Source organism: Phacochoerus africanus, chromosome 1 (assembly GCF_016906955.1).
Source record: "Phacochoerus africanus isolate WHEZ1 chromosome 1, ROS_Pafr_v1, whole genome shotgun sequence".
NCBI lineage: Eukaryota > Metazoa > Chordata > Mammalia > Artiodactyla > Suidae > Phacochoerus > Phacochoerus africanus.
This window is the reverse complement of record NC_062544.1, coordinates 57,414,333-57,436,021: the sequence shown is the minus strand read 5'-3', so window position 1 is coordinate 57,436,021 and position 21,689 is coordinate 57,414,333. Positions and strand designations below refer to the sequence as shown.

Genomic DNA, 21,689 nt, shown 5'->3' with positions numbered 1-21,689 from the left:
AAAAATAAAAAATTTTTAAAAAGTAGACATAAAAATTACTTTGTATGGAGTTCCTGTTGTGGCTCAGTGGTAACAAACCCAACTAGCATCTTTGAGTATGCACGTTTGATTCCTGGCCTTGATCAGTGGGTTAAGGATCCAGCGTTGCCGTAAGCTGTGGTGTAGGTCACAGATACAACTTGGATCTGGCATGGCTGTGGCTGTGGTGCAGGGCAGCAGCTACAGCTTCGATTTGACCCTAGCCTGGGAACTTCCATATGTCCTGGATGTGGCCCTAAGAGGACACACAAAAAAAGTTTCTGTTGTTACTCATGTTCACAGCATTATTCACAACACCTAAAAGGTGGAAGCAACCGTTCATCAACAGATGAATGGATAAACAAAATGTGCTATGTATATACAATGAAATATTATTAGGCCTTAAAAAAAAAAAAGGAGTTCCCACAGTGGCACAGCAGAAACAAATCCGACTAGGAACCATGAGGTTTCGGGTTTGATACCTGGCTTCACTCAGTGGGTTAAGGATCCGGCATTGACATGAGCTGTGGTGTAGGTTGCAGACAAGGCTTGCATCTAGTGTTGCTATGGCTATGGCGTAGGCCAATAGCTGTAGCTCCAATTACACCCCTAGCCTGGGAACCTCCATATGCCACAGGTGCAGCCCTAAAAAGACAAAAAAAAAAATTAAAAAATTAAAAAAAAAAGTGTGGACCGGTATAAGATGTTATGTCTAATTAACACTGTCTTCACATTATGACATCCAAAAATAGAGTGCCAATGATAGAAACTTCTCCTAGGGTTTATTTTGAAGACTGTTCTCACTTCCATGAGCTATCAAGAATTAAAATTACAGACACAAAAATGGTTTTTAAATTCAGTAATTAATGAAAATGTGTAATGCAAAAAACTTGAGGTAAATCAAGAAAGACTAACAAAAAGCAAGATAAAATTCAATTACTATAGTTTAACAATGTTAAAGGCAGACTCGGAGTTCCCATCATGGCTCAGTGGTTACCGAATCCAACTAGGAACCATGAGGTTGAGGGTTCGATCCCTGGCCTCGCTCAGTGGGTCAAGGATCCGGCATTGCCACAGCCTGTGGTGTAGTCACAGACTCGGCACGGATCCTGAGTTGCTGTGGCTCTGGCGTAGGCTGGTGGCTACAGCTCTGATTCGACCCCTAGCCTGGGACTCTCCATATGCCGAGACAGCGGCTCTAGAAAAGGCAAAAAGACTGACTGACTGACTGACTGACTGACTAAATAAATAAATAAATAAATAGGAGTTCCCGTCGTGGCGCAGTGGTTAACAAATCTGACTAGGAACCATGAGGTTGCGGGTTCGGCCCCTGCCCTTGCTCAGTGGGTTAACGATCCGGTGTTGCCCTGAGCTGTGGTGTAGGTTGCAGACGTGACTCGGATCCTGCATTGCTGTGGCTCTGGCGTAGGCCGGTGGCTACAGCTCCGATTCGACCCCTACCCTGGGAACCTCCAAATGCCCGGGGAGCGGCCCAAGAAATTGCTAAAAAGACAAAAAAATAAAATAAAATAAAAAATAAATAAATAAAGGCAGACTCATGTATACCATAAAGTGAGTCAATTGTTGAACATTCCTATTCCCTTTTTATATTTCTAATTATAAGTAATTCAAAACAAAACTCCAACAGGAAATCACTTAAAATACGTTATCAGGAGTTCCCGTCGTGGCTCAGTGGTTAACGAATCAGAATAGGAACCATAAGGAGTCAGGTTTGATCCCTGGCCTTGCTCAGTGGGTTAAGGATCCGGCGTTGCTGTGAGCTGTGGTGTAGGTTGCAAACGCAGCTGGGATCCCGTGTTGCTGTGGCTCTCTGGTGTAGGCCGGTGGCTACTGCTCTGATTAGATCCCTAGCCTGAGAATCTCCATATGCTGCAGGAGCGGCCCTAGAAAAGGCAAAAAGACAAAAAATTTTTAAAAATAAAAATAAAATACGTTATCATTTAGTCCTAAAATATTTGGAGTCTATGTACATACAAACATAATTTAATCTTTATATTTTTCTTACCAGCTTTTGGTTTCACAAGCCCCACTGCAAGAATAGTCTCACTAAGTCCATCAAAATAGGCAAGATCTCCTCTGTCAACAGTTGAAGAAAAACATGTTATACATAAAGAAAAAGTTGTATCTTAAAATAGTCTTTAAGACCACAAAATATAATGAACCAGCAAATAAAACTGTTTCAGTTCCAAGACCCAAGCATACAGGCTTGCCGAAGGCTAAGCATAAACCAAGAAAAGGGAGAATGCTGGTTCTTATTCCAAACATCCTCCACCAGGTTGTAAGTCTCAAGTAACAGCAATCTACTGCTGGGTCAGAGGCAGGAATAGGAACACTGAGAGAAAGTCTCAAGGATCCAAACTTGTATCCCAAGTGCAAGGTCTAAAGGAATTTGAAACCTGTGGTCCACTGATAGTAACCACTGCCACAATAAAAATAAACTCAGCTTAAGTCCTGACTTGGAAAAAGTCAACTCCTCCCCACAAAAAAGGCCCACCTGTTAGGCCCTAGCAAAGGAAGAGACATGCCCACTTTTAAGGATAAAGGCTATTTACTGCAGTATCCTCTGTCCTACATGTGATGTCTGGCTTTGAATAACAAAGCATGAGCAAAAAAGCAAGCAAAAAAGTACCCCAATGTCAAGAAACAAAGCAGTCAACGGAAACAGATTTAGCTATGAGATAGATGTCCAAACTAACAGACAGGTAATTTAAAACAATTATGATCAATATAGTGTAGGCTCTCATAAAAAAGATAATGGACATGCATAATTATTAAGAATAAAAATGAAGGCGTTCCCATTGTGGTGCCGTGGTTAACAAATCCAACTAGGAACCATGAGGTTACGGGTTCGATCCCTGGCCTCGCTCAATGGGTTAAGGATCCAGCGTTGCTGTGAGCTGTGGTGTAGGTCGAAGATGCGGCTCCGATCCCGAGTTGCTGTGGCTGTGGTACAGGCTGACAGTTACAGCTTCGATTAGACCCCTAGCCTGGGAACCTCCATATGCCGCAGGAAGCGGCCCTAGAAAAGGCAAAAAGACCAAAAAAAAAAGAATAAAAATGAATATATTATGTACAATATTAACAAACTGTGGCAACATTCATGGTACATGAAGAACAATCACAACCATCTATTACTGCTATTATGACCGTATGGCATTTCAACAATAAAAATAGCTATGAAAAGTTCTGATTAGAAGAAAAAATCAACACAGAAGTTCCCTTGTGGCACAGTGAGTTAAAGATCTGGCATTGCTGTAGCTGTGGGTGCAGCCAAAAATAATAATAATAATACAATCCTACTGAATAGCACAGGGAACTATATCCAATCTCCTGGGATAGACCTTGATGGAAAATAATATAAAAAAGAATATATATACATAGGTATATAGATATACATGTAAGACTAAGTCACTTTGCTGTACAGCAGAAATTGGCACAACACGGCAAATCAACTGTACTTTAATAAAAAAGAATAATAAGTAAAAAAAAGATCAGCAAACAAAAATGGTTTCATTTAAGCTACAAGTTCTCATTTGATGTCAATTTTGATTCAGTGACACTGTGTGTGTGTGTGTGTGCATGTGTGTGTATTTGTGTGTTCCTAACAAGTTCGTTAATTCCTTAGGAGCAAGAATAACATCTTAACTATACATATGGGCCTTCCTCTGCTTATCTCATATCTCACCTAATACCATGATGGAGAGATGAAAGAGAAAAATTTTTCCAGAGTTCCCATGGTGGCTCAGTGGTTAACGAATCCGACTAGGAATCATGAGGTTGCGGGTTCGATCCCTGGCCTTGCTCAGTGAGTTGAGGATCTGGTGTTGCCGTGAGCTTGGATCCTGCGTTGCTGTGGCTCTGGCATAGGCCGGCAGCTACAGCTCTGATTAGATCCCTAGCCTGGGAACCTCCATATGCTGCGGGAGCGGCCTTAGAAAAGGCAAAAAGACCAAAAAAAAAAAAAAAAATTCCAAAGAGCCAATAGGAAGTTAATCAAATCTATAAACTAATTAAGCAAGAATGCCTTGGGGCCTTCACTCAAGACTCTATTATATACATTTAATTTATACAAGGTCAAGCCAACAATAACTGTTACATAATACTTACAATAAAACTGTTAAAATACTTCAATAAGAGTAACAACAAAATAAGAATAAACAAAAAGAATAACAGGAGTTCCTGTAGTGGCGCAGTGGTTAACGAATCTGACTGGGAACCATGAGGTTGTGAGTTCGATCCCTGGCCTTGCTCAGTGGGTTAAGGATCTGGCGCTGCCGTGAGCTGTGGTGGTATAGGTCGCAGACGCGGCTCGGATCCCGAGTTGCTGTAGCTCTGGTGTAGGCCAGCAGCTACAGCTCCAATTCGACCCCTAGCCTGGGAACCTCCATATGCCACGGGAGTGGCCCAAGAAATGGCAGAAAGACAAAAAAAAAAAAAAAGAATAACAACAAAACTGTTAAAATACTTGAATAAATTTACAGCCTACCACTACACAGAACTTCAAAGAAAACGGGGGCCTTTAAAAATGTCAAACCATCTCTCAAGGAATTACTGATAGACTATTACAGGAGAGCTTAGGAAATAAAACTCCTGCTATTCAGAGTCATACCCAGATCCACAGTATCACCTGAGAGCTTGTTATAAATGCAGACTCTTGAGCCTCACTAAGAATGATTACAGCATGATCCACATTTTAACCCTATCCCCAGGTTGGTATGTATACTGAGAAGCACCAACCCGGATGCTACAGGAAAGAAAGATAAACCAGTTAGCTTTTAACAAGTAGAACAGTAGTTCCAATAAAGATAATCTAAATTCTAATGATATTAAAGCAAACCAGCCATAAATACATACCCATCTTCATAGTTCCACATGAATATGTCACTGTCAATTGTGAGCCAAGCTCTACTAATAGGAGGGAACACGCCCATCATGCAGTTACACTGCATATCTGAGGTAGGGTGGATGTAAGGTAAAAAGATTTCAATCTCATCTCGCTTAAACTTATTTCAAAAGATTTTGATTTAAAATGCATGACTAAGAAATAGCAACAACAACAACAACAACAAAAACAAAAAACAAACCAAAAATAAAACGGAGTTCCCGTCGTGGCGCAGTGGTTAACGAATCCGACTAGGAACCATGAGGTTGCGGGTTCGGTCCCTGCCCTTGCTCAATGGGTTAATGATCCGGCGTTGCTGTTAGCTGTGGTGTAGGTCGCAGACCCGGCTCGGATCCCGCGTTGCTGTGGCTCTGGCGTAGGCCGGTGGCTACAGCTCCGATTAGACCCCTAGCCTGGGAACCTCCATATGCCACGGGAGTGGCCCAAGAAATAGCAAAAACAACAAAAACCACAACAACAACAAAAATAAATAAATAAATAAATAAAATGCATGACTAATGGAGTTCCCAATGTAGCTTAGAGATAATGAATCCGACTAGTATTCATGAGGATGAGGATTCGCTCCCTAGCCTCGCTCAGTAGGTTAAGGATCTGGTGTTGCTGTGAGCTGTGGTGTAGGTTGCAGATGTAGCTCAGATCTGGCATTGCTGTGGCTGTGCATAGCCTGGCGGCTGTAGCTGATTCAACCTCTAGCCTGGAAATCTCCAAATGTCATGGGTGTGGCCCTAAAAAGACAAATATATACATAAATAAATAAACAAAATGTATGATTTTATCTATCTTCAATAGAAAGAGCAAATGAAATATCCACTTGCAACGAGCTTAATGAAAACCATAATGTATGACTGAAACACTTATAATTTCTAATTTCTAAACAATGATATCTAGGAGTTCCTGTTGTGGCTCAGCTGGTTAAGAATCCAACTAGTGGAGTTCCCGTTGTGGTGCAGAGGAAACAAACCTGACTAGGAACCATGAGGTTGTAGGTTCAATCCCTGGCCTCGCTCAGTGGGTTAAGGATCCAGTGTTGCCGTGAGCTATGGTGTAGGTAGCAGACGCAGCTTAGATCTGGAGTTGCTGTGGCTGTGGTGTAGGCCAGCTATAATTCCAAATAGACCCCTTGCCCGGGAACCTCCACATGCTGTGGGTGTGGCCCTAAAAGGACAAAAGACAAAAAAGAAAAAAAAAAAAAGAATCCAACTAGTATCCATGAGAAGGCGATTCAATCCCCTAGGCTGGCTCATGAGGTTAAAGGATCCGGTGTTGCCACAAGCAAGGTTGTGGCTTAGGTTGCAGTTGCAGCTTGGATCTGGTGTTGCTGTGGTATAAGCCAGCAGCTGCAGCTCTGATTCAACACCTAGCCTGGGAACTTCCATATGCCACAGGTGCGGCCCTGAAAAGAAAAATAAATATATAAATAATGCTATCTGACCATTTAAAATGTACTCTGAAGAACAAATGTAATGTTTTTACAATTACTAACTTAACAAAATTGGTTCTGAATTATACCATTGAACTTGGACGTTAAAAAACTGTTTATAAGAGTTATATAAACAGCTTTTATAATTATATAAGAGCAAGAGTGATTAGGAATTCCCACTGTGGTGCAGTGGGTTCATAATCCAGCTTGCCTCTGTGGAGGTGCCATTTCAATCCCAGAGCAGTGGGTTAAGGATCTGGGATTGCTGCAGCTGTGACAACCTACAAGCCTCATACAAATTGCAAAACAAACAATTATTTATGTAATTATAAGACAATGAAGCAATTGTGAAAGAATAACTTCCTTTAAAGGAAATGTCTCTTGTATAGTATTACCAGATTAAAGACTATTAAGAAACTAAGCAAGGGTAGACTATAAGAAAGGTGCATTACCTATTTATTTATTTATTTATTTTTTTGTCTTTTGTCTTTTTTGTTGTTGTTGTTGTTGCTATTTCTTGGGCCGCTCCCGCAGCATATGGAGGTTCCCAGGCTAGGGGTCGAATCGGAGCTGTAGCCACCGGCCTACGCCAGAGCCACAGCAACGCGGGATCCGAGCCGCGTCTGCAACCTATACCACAGCTCACGGCAACGCCGGATTGTTAACCCACTGAGCAAGGGCAGGGACCGAACCCGCAACCTCATGGTTCCTAGTCAGATTCGTTAACCACTGCGCCATGACGGGAACTCCTATTTATTTATTCATTTTTAGCTGTTTAGGGCCACATCTGTGGCACATGGAAGTTCCCAGGCTATTATATATTTAACAGCACCACTTTACAAAGTCTCATGAACAGTAAAAATTACAGGGAAAAAAAAATCCATCAGATTTTACTGGTTTTTCTATTTATTTGATAAATAAGCATTTTCCTTAATTTTTCACTTCTTTGTAAATCTCACTATATATAAATACGAAACCTTTTCACACTAAATTAACATACTTTAAAATTTTTATGTAACTACTCAGTTGATGAAGATGCCATTAGTATTTCAGTTTCCTACAACTTTAGATACAGATTCTTATTGCGATCCTTAGAAATGCAATTGCTTATCAACTTCAGTTCACGAGTTCCCATCGTGGCTCAGTGGTTAATGAACCCTACTAGCATCCATGAGGATTTGGGTTCAATCCCCGGTCTCGCTTAGGGGGTTAAGGATCTGGCGTCGCTGTGAGCTGTGGTGTAGGTCACAAATGTAGCTAGGATCCTGCATTGCTGTGGCTGTGGCATAGGCCGGCAGCTACATCTCCTTTTCAACCCCTAGGCTGGGAACCTCCAAAAGCCGTGAATGCAGCCCTAAAAAGACAAAAGACAAAAAAAAAATAAAGTAAAATAAACTTCAATCCTAAGATACTAGTAAGTACTGCTATATAGCACTGGAAACCATATCTAGTCACTTATGATGGAACATGGTAATGTGAGAAAAAGAAGGTATATGACTGGGCCACCTTGCTGTACAGTAGAAGCTGACAACACAGTAAACCAGCTATGACAGAAAAAATAAAAATCATTAAAAAAAAACTTGCTGTAACAACAAAAGAAAAAATAAGATACTAGTAAGTGAAAAAACATACCAAAACCTTTTTTTTGCGGGGGGGGGGGGGGGGTGCCTGGCAGTTGTTGTTTGTTCTAAACATTTTCAGAACCACATAACAGTTTTAAAATATCAATATATAGGAAACAATAAAAACAAAAACCATGGGTATTTGAATTGAAGAAGTGGGGTAGTAAAAACTTCCGTGTATAGCACTTAATTGTAAAGTAGTATTTGAGGCAGAGTTTCTTGTAAACAATTCATTGTCCTCAAGGTCCCCAATTAAATGTGACTCAACCTTTTTTTGGGGGGGGGGGTCTTTTTGCCTTTCCTAGGGCCGCACCTGCAGCATATGGAGATTCTCAGGCTAGGGGTCCAGTTGGAGCTGTAGGCTGGCGGCCTATGCCAGAGATGCAGCAACACAGGATCTGCGTCTGCAACCTACACCACAGCTCACGGCAACACAGGATCCTTAACTCACTGAGCGAGGCCAGGGATCGAACCCACAACCTCATGGTTCCTAGTTGAATTCATTAACTACTGAGCCGTGACGGGAACTCCAAATGTGACTCAATTTTTAACATTCAAATTTACATGAAATTTTCCAAGCACAGGGCAAATCACACACATACTTAAATATATTTTAAATAAATCCTTTATATGAACTTACATGCAATACACTAACTAAACACAAAACAAGAATTATAACAAAAATATCAATTTTTAAATTTTTCAAAGTGTTAAATAAAAAATAATAGGATACGTCCAAACTGTTCAACAAGCTCAGGTGGGAGAGGAACTCTTCGGATGGAACTGATCTCTGGAAGGTTGGGTACTGAAAGCAAACCAGGTCCTTGTAGAGGATAATCCATATCTGACATGCCAGAAACAGTAGGATTATCTACAAAAAATAAAATGGAAAAAAAATTTATTTAAAATAACAATGTATGGGGTATCAAATGGTCATACAGAAGTACTGCAATCTAAAAAAAAAAGAAAGTGCATCTGGTGGTTCTAAAGGTACAGAGCGAATAAAGTAGATCTGACCCGACGTAAAGGAGACTTGAGAAATTTCCAGTATTAAGATGGGGGGCAACTATTGGTTTCAGCACTGAACAGAAGGTTTTCTTTCACAAAGACTCCATAAGAAATGTTTAGTTCAGTAATTTAGTATTTCCTATTATTTTACTAGTATGAAATGGAAAAAAAAATTTATAAAATTGCTTTGTGGAGTTCCTGGTAGCCTAGTGTGGCATTGTCACTGCTGTGGTTCAGGTCATTGCTGGACCACAGGTTTGAGCCCTGTCCTGGGAACTTCCCCATGCTGCAGGTGTGGCTTTAAAAAAAGGAGTTCCCATCGTGGCGCAGTGGTTAACGAATCCAACTAGGAACCATGAGGTTGCGGGTTTGGTCCCTGGCCTTGCTCAGTGGGTTGGGGATCCGGCGCTGCCGTGAGCTGTGGTGTAGGTTGCAGACGTGGCTCGGATCCCGAGTTGCTGTGGCTCTGGCGTAGGCTGGCGGCTTGCTGTGGCTCTGGCGTAGGCTGGCGGCTACAGCTCCGATTCGACCCCCAGCCTGGGAATCTCCATATGCCGTGGGAGCGGCCCAAAGAAATAGCAAAAAGACAAAAAAATAAATAAATAAAAATAAAAAAAGAAGGAAAGAAAAAAAAAGCCCTGCTTTGTTATCCTCAGATAAAACAACTGTGGACAAATAAAATATTGATTGTGCAAAGAACAGCTATTACCTTTCTCATTTAAAAATTAGATAAATTTAGGGAGTTTCCTTCATGGCTCAGTGGTTAACAAACCTGACTAGGAACCCTGAGGATGTGGATTTGATTTCTGGCCTCATTCAGTAGGTCAAGGATCCTGTGTTGCCGTGAGCTATGGTGTAGATCAAAGGCATGGCTCAGATCCCACATTGCTGTGGCTGTGGGGTAGGCCTGCAGCTGTAGCTCTGATTCAACCCCTGGCCTGGGAACCTCCATACGCCACTAGTACGGCCCTAAAAAGACAAAAAACAAACCAAAAAAAATTAGAAAAATTTAGAAGTTCCCGTCGTGGCTCCTAAACGAATTTGACTAGCATCCATGAAGATGCAGGTTCGATCCCTAGCCTTGCTCAGTGGTTTAAGGATCCCGCGTTGCTGTGAGCTGTGGTGTAGGTCGCAGACTCTGCTGGGATTCCTCATTGTTGTGGCTGTGGTGTGTGCTGGCGGCTACAGCTCCAATTCAACCCCTAACCTGGGAACTTCCATATGCCACGGTGCAGCCCTAGAACAGAAAAGACTAAATAAATAAATAAATAGAAAAATTTAAAGAATAAAACAATCCATCCCTTTTTCCATTATGTATTCCACCCCCATCAACACACAAATACAGGCATAGCTGAGAGATATTATGGGTTTGGTTCTAGACCACTGCAATAAAATAAACACCTCCATAAGGAGAGTTACATGAATTCTTTGGTTTTCCAGTGCATGTAAGTTATGTTTACGTTATAGTCTAAGTCTTAAGTCTGAAAAAACAATGTGTACACCTTAATTTAAAAAAATACTTTATTGGAGTTCCGATTTTGGCTCAGCAGTAAAAAACCTGACTAGTATCCATGAAGATGCAGGTTTGATCCCTGGCCTCGCTCAGAGGGTTAAAGATCCGGTGTTGCCGTGAGCTGTGGTGATCACAGACTTGGCTCAGATCTGGCATTGCTATCCTATGGCTGTGGTGAAGGCTGGCAGCTACAGCTTCGATTCGACTCATAGCCTGGGAACTTCCATATGCTGAAGAGGGCTCTTAAAAAAAGACATAAAAATAAAAAATACTTTATTGCTAAAAAATGCTAACCATCATCTGACAAGGCAAGGTTGCCACAAGCCTTTAATTTGTAAAAAACACAGTATCTATAAAGTGCAATACAGCAAAGCACAACAAAATAAGGTATGTCTCTAATACCGTATGAGCAACATTGTATGAGCAACATTTTATCAGGGGCTGGAAGGGGAAGGACCAGACTGCATTATAAAGTGTTCTCAACTGGCAACTTTTGTCTTGCTCCAATGCCAGACACTAAGGGCAGGGCCAGGCTGGTCTATTCAGTCTGTCCTTCTTAGTCCTGAACAGTGTGTTTCAAATCTGATGACCTATTTATCCCAGGCACCTTTTCAGGCTCCCTAAAATTCAAAGATGTTGGGAGAAACTGACATATAGAACAATTTCAAAATGTATCATGAAAATTTTAAAAGATATATACAACTAGAGAAAAATGCAATCAGTCCCTATGTATTGATTACCCAGCTTCAAAAATTTCTGGTAACATGCCCAACCATGTTTCATTTATATCAATCATTATCCACTCCTTTCCTAATGTATTTTCGGAAGCAAATCATAGACATCCCATTCAATCCTTTTTTTTTTTAGGGCCGCACCTGTGCCATATGTAAGTAGGTCCAATTGGAGCTACAGCTGCCACCCTACACCACAGCCACAGCAACTTTGGATCTGAGCCAAATCTGCATCCTACACCATAGCTCAGGGCAACAATGGATTCCCAACCCACTGAGTGAGGCCATGGATAGAACCCACATCCTCATAGATACTTAATGGGGTTTGTTACCGCTGAGCCATGACAGGAACTCCCCATTTAATCTTGAAATATAATTTTAATAGAACACTGCAAATGTTCATCAGGAATGGAAACACAGAGGATGGAATTAATAACTGTTGAGGATATAAACAGTTAAGAAAGACTTTACAGAGAAAGTGACTTGTTTCCCCTTCCTTAAACGGTCCAGGTCTTATATTTTCTTTACTTATCATGCCATGAATTCATACAGAATGGTTCAAATAGTTCAGGCTCCTTTCCATTATTTCTCACAAAGTGTGCTTCTTTGGGTGGAACAGGCTGATACTTCAGCTGAACCCACATACTTGAGAAAGTGATGTTGCAGTCTGGAAGAATTGTCAGGCAAAGAACATTCTAGAAATGATGGAACGGTACATGTAAAAGAAAATCCTGAAAAGGCGGTTTCTTACGGAAAGCATGTTAAATTCAGTATGACTGGAAAAGAGGATGAGAATACTCTCCAAATAGAAAGGAGATTCAGTTGAAGAGGCAGGGTGTGTAAAGGTGGAGAGGATAGGCAGGACTGGGGTCAGATACGATGAGAGGACCACAGTGTATGGACTCTTTTTACATCTTGCTTTAAGACTTAGGGCAGTCAAAAGGAGTAGTGCTGTTCAAGATGAGAGTTGCTAATAGGTTACTCAGTTCTTACCAGACAAGCCTAGGGTAAGTAGCTGTTGGGAAGAAACACTATCTGCTTTGTTTCTTTTTTCTGATTATAAGTCTACTCAATTAGTGAATTTTTATAAATCCTCAGTGGTGCCTTCTAGGTTTACACTGCACAGATCATCCTAGTTAGAATATATTGGTTCTTGCTTACCAAAAATCTTCAGCTTACTCTTCTCTACTCCAATTTCCAGGTCACAAAGTGGTGACTTTTTCCTTAGCAACTTATATAGTTCCATATGCCCTGGCCTTAACTTAAAATCGTTAATCGAAGTATTTTACAGACATCTCCTTTTTGTTGGCACAAAATGTGCCAACCCTGCTCATCCATCATCACTGCTGATCTGCCCTATCGCTTCCATTATCCCGCTGGTAGTTCTTTTTTACACCTTCCAGCACTTCACATTATACTAACTCCACACAGAACAAAACATATCTTTAAGCGAACACAGTAAATTTCCAAATTAACTTCCTGTTCTTCAGTTCTACTCTAATAATAATAGGAGGAATTAATTAATTAAGACTCAGATCAGGTGATACTCCTCATGTAGTCTTAATGATAAACACCTGAAGGCAATGAGAGGCTCATTAAGGTTAGAGACCACCTCTTTCTGCTCCAAATGGGGGCATGCTCTTCACTCCTATCCTCTTAAGTACCTACATGAAGAAAGTGAGCAAAAAACTGAAAATGGGCTCTTCTCCGCCCTCCAAAAATGCAGTAAACAGCGTCCCAAATCTCTGAATGTCTTCGCCGATTCACCTCGGGGATAAGGACCTACTTAGAGAGGCAGGCGAGAATCTTTTAGGCCGAGAAACTAGTCACCATATGGGCATCGATCACTCACTTGGGGCAGGCACCATGAGAAGCTCAGAAAGGTCCGGGTACATGCGGTCTTCTTGCAATTGACGGTCGATGAGCCGCCCGGCATTTTCCAAAGCTTCCTGCAGGGCTGAGGCCGACGTTGAGGCCGGCATCGTCGACCCCAGCAATGAAGACGGCATCTCGAAAATCCGAGACACCAGCGTCCGGAGAAAGTCAAAAAGCAAGGAGAAATAAGAGAAAACCCAAGACGCTAATTGAGCCCCAAAGCTTACGGCGCGCGCGCCAAACGAGCGCCCAGGCGCCAGTGCATGACGCACTTCCGGTTCATCCGGGGAGGGATTTGAACACAGCATTTCGGAGCTGGGAAGAGGAAGCTGTTAGACTGGGCTGGATGTTAGGGGTGGGGCTAGCGAGCGGGAGGCGCGTTCGAGCTAGCTGGCTGGATGATTGGGTTCGGGAAGAAGCCGGGAAATCGGGGAGTGGGGGGGGGGGGTCCTGCAGGGAGGGAGGGAGGAAAGGGGAAGGGGAGGGACTGGGAAGGAGGGGGGGGGTGGGAGGGTAGAGAGGAAGGGGGCGGCTAGGCGCTGAGTAGGTGGGAGTCGGTTAATGTGGGTTCTGCGCAAGCTGCCCTGGTTCTGGTGGGTTTAGCGCGCGCTAGGACCTTTGCGCTCGGGTTTCTCGAGCTTCGCGGATGGGAATCCCATGCCTACAGCTGTATAAGAGTAGGCGCGTCAGTTTGTTTTTCCAAATAACTTCTTGAAAGTGGATAGGAATTGGTAACTCTTGGTCAGAAACAATTTGCATGTAAACCAAATTTTCACTACCTTTCTCACGGGCTCTGGTGTAAATTAAAATAATCTGGAAGTTCCCGCTGTGGAGCAAGGAGATTTAGGTGTCTCTGGAGCCTGGGAAGCAGGTTGGATCATAGCCTAGCACAGGAGGCTAAGGATCCAGCCTTGCCACAGGTTGCTACTATGGCTTGGATCTGATCCCTGGCTGGAGAACGCCTTATGCCAAGGGGTGGTCAAAAAAGAAAAAACTTAATCTGTACAGCAGAAGTTGGCACAACATTGTAAATCAACAATAATTAAAAGAAAAAAAAAACCCTCAATCAAGCTTCCTTTATGTGTGTTGCTACCTTTTCACTTTGTGTCATTATTGTGAAAAAAATATGTTTATGGACATATTCAATGGGTGCACAGAGCTGTTGCCTTGCTTATTTCCCACTACAGAGAGGAAGTAGATGGTCAAATTCACTGTTTCATCCAGGGCCCATAGTAGAGCGCCTGGTATAAAGTAAGCTACCCAGCAGATCACCCACTCTTCCAGAAACTGAATTTTTTTTTTTTTTTGTCTTTTGTCCTTTTAGGGCTGCATCTGCAGCATATGGCTAAGGGGTGGAACCCACATCCTCATGGATACTAGGGGTTCATAACCCTCTGAGCCACAATGGGAACAACATAGACTAGTGAATTTTAATTTGACAAAGTTCAAAAAAAAATTTCACTGATGGTTTCAAATTCTACATGAGAAAAGGCCTTTACAAAACTACCATTAAGTTTTGGTATGCTATCATAGAAGACTATTCACAAGTGTCTAAAAAGTTATTAAAATACTCCCTTTCCTACTACATAACTGTCGTTGGCCCCTTTCCTGCATATATTTCAACTAAATAACACATCACAACAACAGATATGAGAATTTAGCTACCTCTTATTCAGCCAAACATTTAAGAGATCTGCAAATACATAAATGCTATTCTTCTTGCTAATGGTTTACTTTTAGAAACTATGGTGATTTTTCATGAAATATGTATTATGTCTATTAATAAGGATTAGGCTTATCCTTTCAAATAAGTTACTTTTTTTTTTTTTGTATTTTTAGGGCCACACTCACGGCACATGGAAGTTCCCAGGCTAGGGGTTGAATTGGAGCTGTAGCTGCCAGCCTACACCACAGCTCACTGCAATACCGGATCCTTAACCCACTGAGCAAGGTCAGGGATTGAACCCAAAACCTCATGGTTCCTAGTCGGATTCATTAACTACTGAGCCACAACGGGAACTCCATATTTCTTAATTTTAGCAAAACCATGTATAGTCCTAATAAATGTTGCTGAATGAAGATATTTGCATAAATTTACTCATTGGCCCCACCAGCACCTTAGTCTCCTATCTCAAACAATGCTCTGTCTGTACACTCTAAACAATAATCATCAAAAAGAATATCATTTCCTTTGCTCTTGGATGAAAATTTATTAACACGGCCTCCAAAACCTTTCCACCTTCATTTCTTTCTATTTTCCACCAATAAGGCTAGTTAATTGTGTCTTTAGCAAAATAAGTTACTGTTAATGCCATCGTCTCTTTTCTGAGTACAGATAAGCAGGCCTTAGGCAGTAGAGTAGAACTTTTGGAATACAGCTTATGATGTAGTCCATACTTCATGCTTTATAAGTAACTATTTCAACTCTCAGTAATCAAGGATTTGCAGATGAGGGCTTGAGACAATACACACATTTTTTATTAAGGTTTTAATTTTTAGGGAAGTTTAAAATTCACAGAAAAATTGAGAGGAAGGTGCAGAAATTTCTTATATATCCCCTGCCTCCCCAATGATCAACAGCCCCCTCCAGAGTGATGTGTTTTTTACAACTGATGAACCTATACTGATACATCGTAACCACCCAAAGTCCATAATTTACATAGGGTTCACTCATGGTGTTGAACATTCTATGTGTTAGGACAATGCATAATGCCATGTATCATTATGGTGTCATACAGAGAAATTTCACTTCTCTTAAATTCACTTGTGCTCTGCCTATTCATTCCCCCCAACTAGTGCCAACAACCAGCATTTTAATTATCTCCATAGTTGTGCTTTTTCCAAAATGTCAGGTAGTTGGAATTATATGGTATGTAGCCTTTTCAGATTGGCTTCTCTCATTTAGCAATATACATTTAAGGTTTCTCCATGTCTTTTTGCGAATTAATAACATTTCTTTTTAGCGCTGAATATTTCATAGTCCAAATATACCACAGTTTACTTACCATTTACCTATGAAAGGATGTCTTTATTGCCTCCAAGTTTTAGCAGTTATGAATAAAGCTGCTATAGATATCTATGTGCAGGTTTTTGTATTGTCTCAAGTTTTCAACTCCTTTGGGCAAATATTAAAGAGCACAATTGATGGATCACATGGTTAAGTGTCTGTTAAATCTTGTAAGAAACTGCCAAAGTATCTTCCAAAACAGCTGTACCACTTTGCAGTTGCATTAGCAATAAATGAGAGTTCTTATTCCTGCAAATCCTCACCAGCATTTGGTGTTGTCAATGTTCCAGATTTTGGCCCTGCTAATAGGTATGCAGTGGTATCTCACTGTCATTTTAATTTGCATTTCCCTATTGACATATGAAATGGAGCATTTTTTCACATGCCTAATTTCCATCTATATATCATCTTTTTTTGAGGTATCTGCTTTCACCCATTTCTAAACAGATTGTTTTCTCATTGTTGGGCTTTAAGTGTTCTTTGTATATTTTGGATTACAGTCCTTCACCAGATGTGTCTTTTGCAAATATTTTCTCCCAGTCTGTGGCATGTCTTCTCATCTTCTTGATATTGTCTTTCAAAGAGTAAACTTTTCTAATTTTAATGAAGTCCAGCATATCAATTATTTCTTTCATGAATCATGCCTTTGATGTTGTATCTAAAAAGTCATCTCAGGAGTTCCTGTTGCAGCTCAGTGGATTATGAACCCAATTAGTATCCATGAGGATGTGGGTTCGATCTCTGGGCCTTGCTCAGTGGGTTAAGGATCCGGCATTGCCACAAGCTGTGGTGTAGGTCGCAGATGCAGCTCAGATCCTGCATTGCTGTGGCTATGGTGCAGGCCAGCAGTTGCAGCTGCCTAGGAACTTTCATATGCTGCAGGTGCAGCCCTAAAAAATAAAATAAAATAAAAAGCCATCTCAGAGTTCCTGCTGTGGCACAGTGAGTTAAAAATCCAGTGTTGTCTTTGTGGTGGCATGGGTTTGATCCCTGGCTGGTGCAGTGGGTTAAGGATCCTGCATTGCTGCAGCTGTGGTGTAGGCTAAAGTTGTGGCTCGGATTCAATCTCTGGCCTGGGAACTTCCGTATGCCATTTATTTATTTAGGTACACCTTATCCAAAATCACATAGGTTTCTCCTGTGTTATCTTCTAGGAGTTTTATAGCTTATTTATTTATTTATTTAGTCTTTTTAGGGCTGAGCTCATAGCATATGGAGGTTCCCAGGCTAGGAATCAAATCAGGGCTGTAGCCACTGGCCTATGCACAGCCATAGCAATGCCAGATCTAAGCGGAGTCTGCAACCTACACCATAGCTCATGGCAACGCTGCATCCTTAACCTATATAGTGTTCATTTTTACATTTAGATCTGTGATCCATTTTGACTCAATTTTTGTGAAAGGTATAAAGTTTATGTCTAGATTCATCATTTGTCTGTGGCTGTCCAGCTGTTCCAGCACCATTTGTTGAGAAGATTCCAGTGTAGATATACAAAATTTTAAACTACAAAGTGCTGGAGATAAAAAATAAAGTGGAAAATGGATATAATCAATGAATGGAAGTAAATAACCATGGTCATTACAGAAAAATCATAAGAGAAAGTATTTGTTTTTGATAAAAGATAGAGGCAGTTATGCACCAGTGGGGACTTCTACTTTAAAATTTTTTTTCTTTCTGGTTTTGTTTGCATGAAACATTTTCATAATGAAAACGTTAAGTGTGCCAGGGAAATTCTATTTTCTTGGAGAAAATGAAGTGGATGTATTCATGAATCAAATATTTGAGAGGCAGAATAGTATAGCATTAAGCAAATGAGTTCAGAATTAGAATGTCTAGGTTCAAATCCTGACTCCACAATTTTGTTTGTTTTTTTGTCCTTTTAGGGTCGCACCAGCAGCATAAGGAGTTTCCCAGGTTATGGATCGAACTGGAGCTGTAGCTGCCAGCATACACCACAGCTCACAGCAATGCCGGATCCTTAGCCCACTGAGCCAGGTCAGGGATCCAACCTGAGTCCTCATGGATACTAGTCAGGTTCATTAACCAGTGAGCCACGATGGGAACTCCTAATAATGTAATCTTGCTCATGTTACTTAGTCTCCAGGTACTTCAAATTCCCCATCTGTTAAGTGGATAATATAGCACCTGTCGCTTCATAGGTTTTTCTGATGGCCAAATAATTCTCATAAAGCAATCATAACAGTATATAGTATATATTACACACCCAATAACTGTTGGCCATTATTAAGTGTCAGATGCTAGTGAGAGTAGCATCTGGCACAAAACATAGTCCCCATCTTCATGGAATTTCCATTCTGATAAAGAAATTTTTGAAAACCTTAAATACCTAAGGGTAGAAACCTAGGAAGCTACTTGAGCAGCATTTCTCAAAGTGTATCCCACAGACTCCTTTAAAGTTATACATGAGATCAAAACTATTTCCACACTAATACTACAAAATTATTGGTCTTTTTCACTCTGTTGAAATTTGCACTGATAATGCAAAAGCAGTAGTGATTTAAATTGCTAGGACCTCAGCATAGATCAAGGCAGTGATAAGCAAACTGTTGTACTAGTCACTGTATTCTTTATTGTAACACACCCACTGTAAACAAACAAATTTCTTTTAAAATGTTCTTAATAAAGTCACAATGTTATTAATTTTCTTTTCTTGATTCCTGAGTACATGTCTTTTGAATACACTGTGTAACAAAATAAGAAGTACTCATAATGCGGAGTTCCCATCGTGGCACAGCAGTTAACGAATCCGACTAGGAACCATGAGGTTGCAGGTTTGATGGCCTTGCTCAGTGGGTTAAGGATCCGGTGTTGCTATGAGCTGTGGTGTAGGTCACAGACATGGCTCGGATCCTGCATTGCTGTGGCTGTGGCTGTGGCGTAGGCCGGCGGCTGCAGCTCCGATTAGATCCCTAGCCTGAGAACCTCTGTATGCCGCAAGAGCGCCCTAGAAAAAGCAAAAAGCCAAAAAATAAAAATAAAAAAAGAAGTACTCATAATGCAAGTGTGTTTGTCTCAAAAAAAATTACTTGTACAGTAGAGTTGCCAGCTTTTTTTCCATGGGAAACCATTTTTATTGAAAGCTTGACTCATAAAATCCTGTTATTCAGACTCAAGTATTTGCAGACATTTCCTCAAAAATGAGTAAAATGAGGAGTTCCCATTGTGGTGCAGCAGAAACGAATCTGACTAGGAACCATGAGGTTGCAGGTTTGATCCCTGGCCTTGCTAAGGATCTGGCACTGCCCTGAGCTGTAGTGTAGGTTGCAGACGTGGCTCGGATTTGGTGTTGCCGGGGCTGTGGCATAGGCTGGCAGCTGTTGCTCCGATTAGACCCCTAGCCTGGGAACCTCCATATGCCTTGGGTGCGGCCCTAAAAAGACAAAAGACAGAAAAAAAAATGGGTGAAATGAGTTTGTCACTTCAAGGAGAACAACTCACTGTACTTGTTGCTAATGCAAATTATAGAGGTTAAAGAGAAAATTAGTATCTTGAAAAACTTGCATGAACTACCTTATTAAGCATGACAGCTTCCCAACATGTAAAGATTTTTTTTTTTTTTTTTTTTTTTTTTGCTATTTCTTGGGCCGCTCCAGCGGCATGTGGAGGTTCCCAGGCTAGGGGTCGAATCGGAGCCGTAGCCACCGGCCTATGCCAGAGCCACAGCAACGCGGGATCCGAGCCACGTCTGCAACCTACACCACAACTCATAGCAACGCCGGATCCTTAACCCACTGAGCAAGGGCAGGGACCGAACCCGCAACCTCACGGTTCCTAGTCGGATTCGTTAACCACTGCGCCACGACGGGAACTCCTAAAGATTCTTTTGATATGATAGGTGGTGATACTAACATGATTTTTTTCTATTGGTTAATGGGATAGATATGTCAATGTGTGGATGTTCCATATAACTCAGAGAACCAGTATTTGCCAAAGGACCAATATGTGATATTACAGAATCCTGCATGGATAAAAGATCCATTCAAAGTACAAGATAGGCTAGTGAGTTTTATTTTTTTTATTGTTTAGTTTTTGGTTTTTAGTGCCACACCTGGAGCATATGGAAGTTCCCAGGCTAGGGGTCAAATTAGAGCTGTAGATGCCAGCCTACACCACAGCCACAGTCACGCAGGATCTGAGCCACATCTGTGACCTACATCACAGTTCACGGCAAAGCCAGATCCTTAACCCACTGAGTGAGGCCAGGGATCCTCATGGATACTGGTTGGGTTCGTTACCACCGAGCCATGACTAGAACTTCCAAAGGCCTTTTGTTTTGTGTGGGTTGTCAGTGAAAAAATAATCAGTTGATTTAAAAAAGAAATGGAATGCTGTGTAGCACTGAGAACTACGTTGAGATACCTACAACAGAGCATGACAATGGGAGAAAAAAGTATGTATACATGTATGCGTAACTGGGTCCCCATATGCTGTACGGTAGAAAAAAAATTGTGTTGGGAAAATAACAATAAAAAAAAGAAAAGAAAAAAAGAAATGGAAAATATGAGCCAAATTGAGGATTATAACCCAGGAACAGCATCTCAGAAAGCTCTGAGAACTATTCCTCTCGTTAGAAGTCAAAACACAGTTATATGTTTTTTGAAATAGCTGTACATGATTATTCTTGACAGCTTATACAATCCAGTTCTAAGCCTCCTCTTGGCCCCTTAGAAGATAAAGGAGGAACATTGCCTTTGTCTTGTTGATGCTATGAGAATGTTGCTCTTTATGGTTGAGCAGGCATTTTCTCCAGTGGGAGATGTTTGGTAGTTGCAAAATCCAGACACACTATACACAGTAGAAAGGAGAGAGAAGGCCAAAGGGAGGGAAAAACTTTTATGTTTAAATTTTGTCTTGCTATAAAATGTGAATTTTATTTCACATGGTAATTTTTATTAATAATTACTAATATCTCATAAAAATGAGAAATTAAAAAGTAACTTATTTGAGGAGTTTTCTGTCATGGCTCAGTGGTTAACAAATCTGACTAGGAACCATGAGGTTGCAGGTTCAATCCCTGGCCTTTCTCAGTGGGTTAAGGATCCAGCATTGCCGTGAGGTGTAGGTCGCAGACGCAGCTAGGATCTGGCGTAGCTATGGCTCTGGTGTAGGCCAGCGGCTTTGGCTCTGATTAGACCCCTAGCCTGGGAACCTCCATACGCCATGGATATAGTCCTAGAAAAAGAGAAAAAAAATAAAATTCAGAAATATAAAGATAAATAATATGCCATTACTTCATAGAATAGATAAGGGGTCATGTTGTAAAGAAATTAAAATGAATATGAAGTTAAAATATAATGAATATGGAAATAAAGTGATTTGGGAACCCTTGGCATGGGCTTTATTATCAAGCATGGTTAATAGTAAGAGAGAGGCTTGGGCTAAGAGCATGAGCCTTTGAGCGTTTTCTAACAACTTTTGGCTACTCAGACCTTTTTGGTTTCTGAGTACTTTTCAGTTATTTAGTTTCTTCTTTAAGGCATTCTTTAAAGTTGGAGAGCTGTGGGCATTTCCTCCTAGATAAGGACACAACACAAAGGAAGGAGATTTGTT

The 21,689-nt window shown here is 41.1% G+C and overlaps 1 protein-coding gene across 3 annotated transcripts in view; it reads right to left on the bottom strand.

Annotated features, from left to right (window-relative positions):
* NUP155 (nucleoporin 155) overlaps window positions 1-13,370 on the bottom strand; it is a 73,525-nt gene extending 60,155 nt beyond the window's left edge. For all 3 annotated transcript variants that reach the window (XM_047766836.1, XM_047766845.1, XM_047766853.1), the window contains exons 1-4: window positions 13,089-13,370; window positions 8,718-8,855; window positions 4,894-4,990; window positions 2,045-2,115 (exon numbers count right to left, since the gene is read on the bottom strand). In XM_047766836.1, coding sequence (XP_047622792.1) covers window positions 2,045-2,115; window positions 4,894-4,990; window positions 8,718-8,855; window positions 13,089-13,245 — 463 coding nt within the window. In that variant the 5' untranslated portion in view covers window positions 13,246-13,370. The remainder of the gene's footprint in view (window positions 1-2,044; window positions 2,116-4,893; window positions 4,991-8,717; window positions 8,856-13,088) is intronic.
* Between the last annotated feature and the right edge of the window lie 8,319 nt (window positions 13,371-21,689).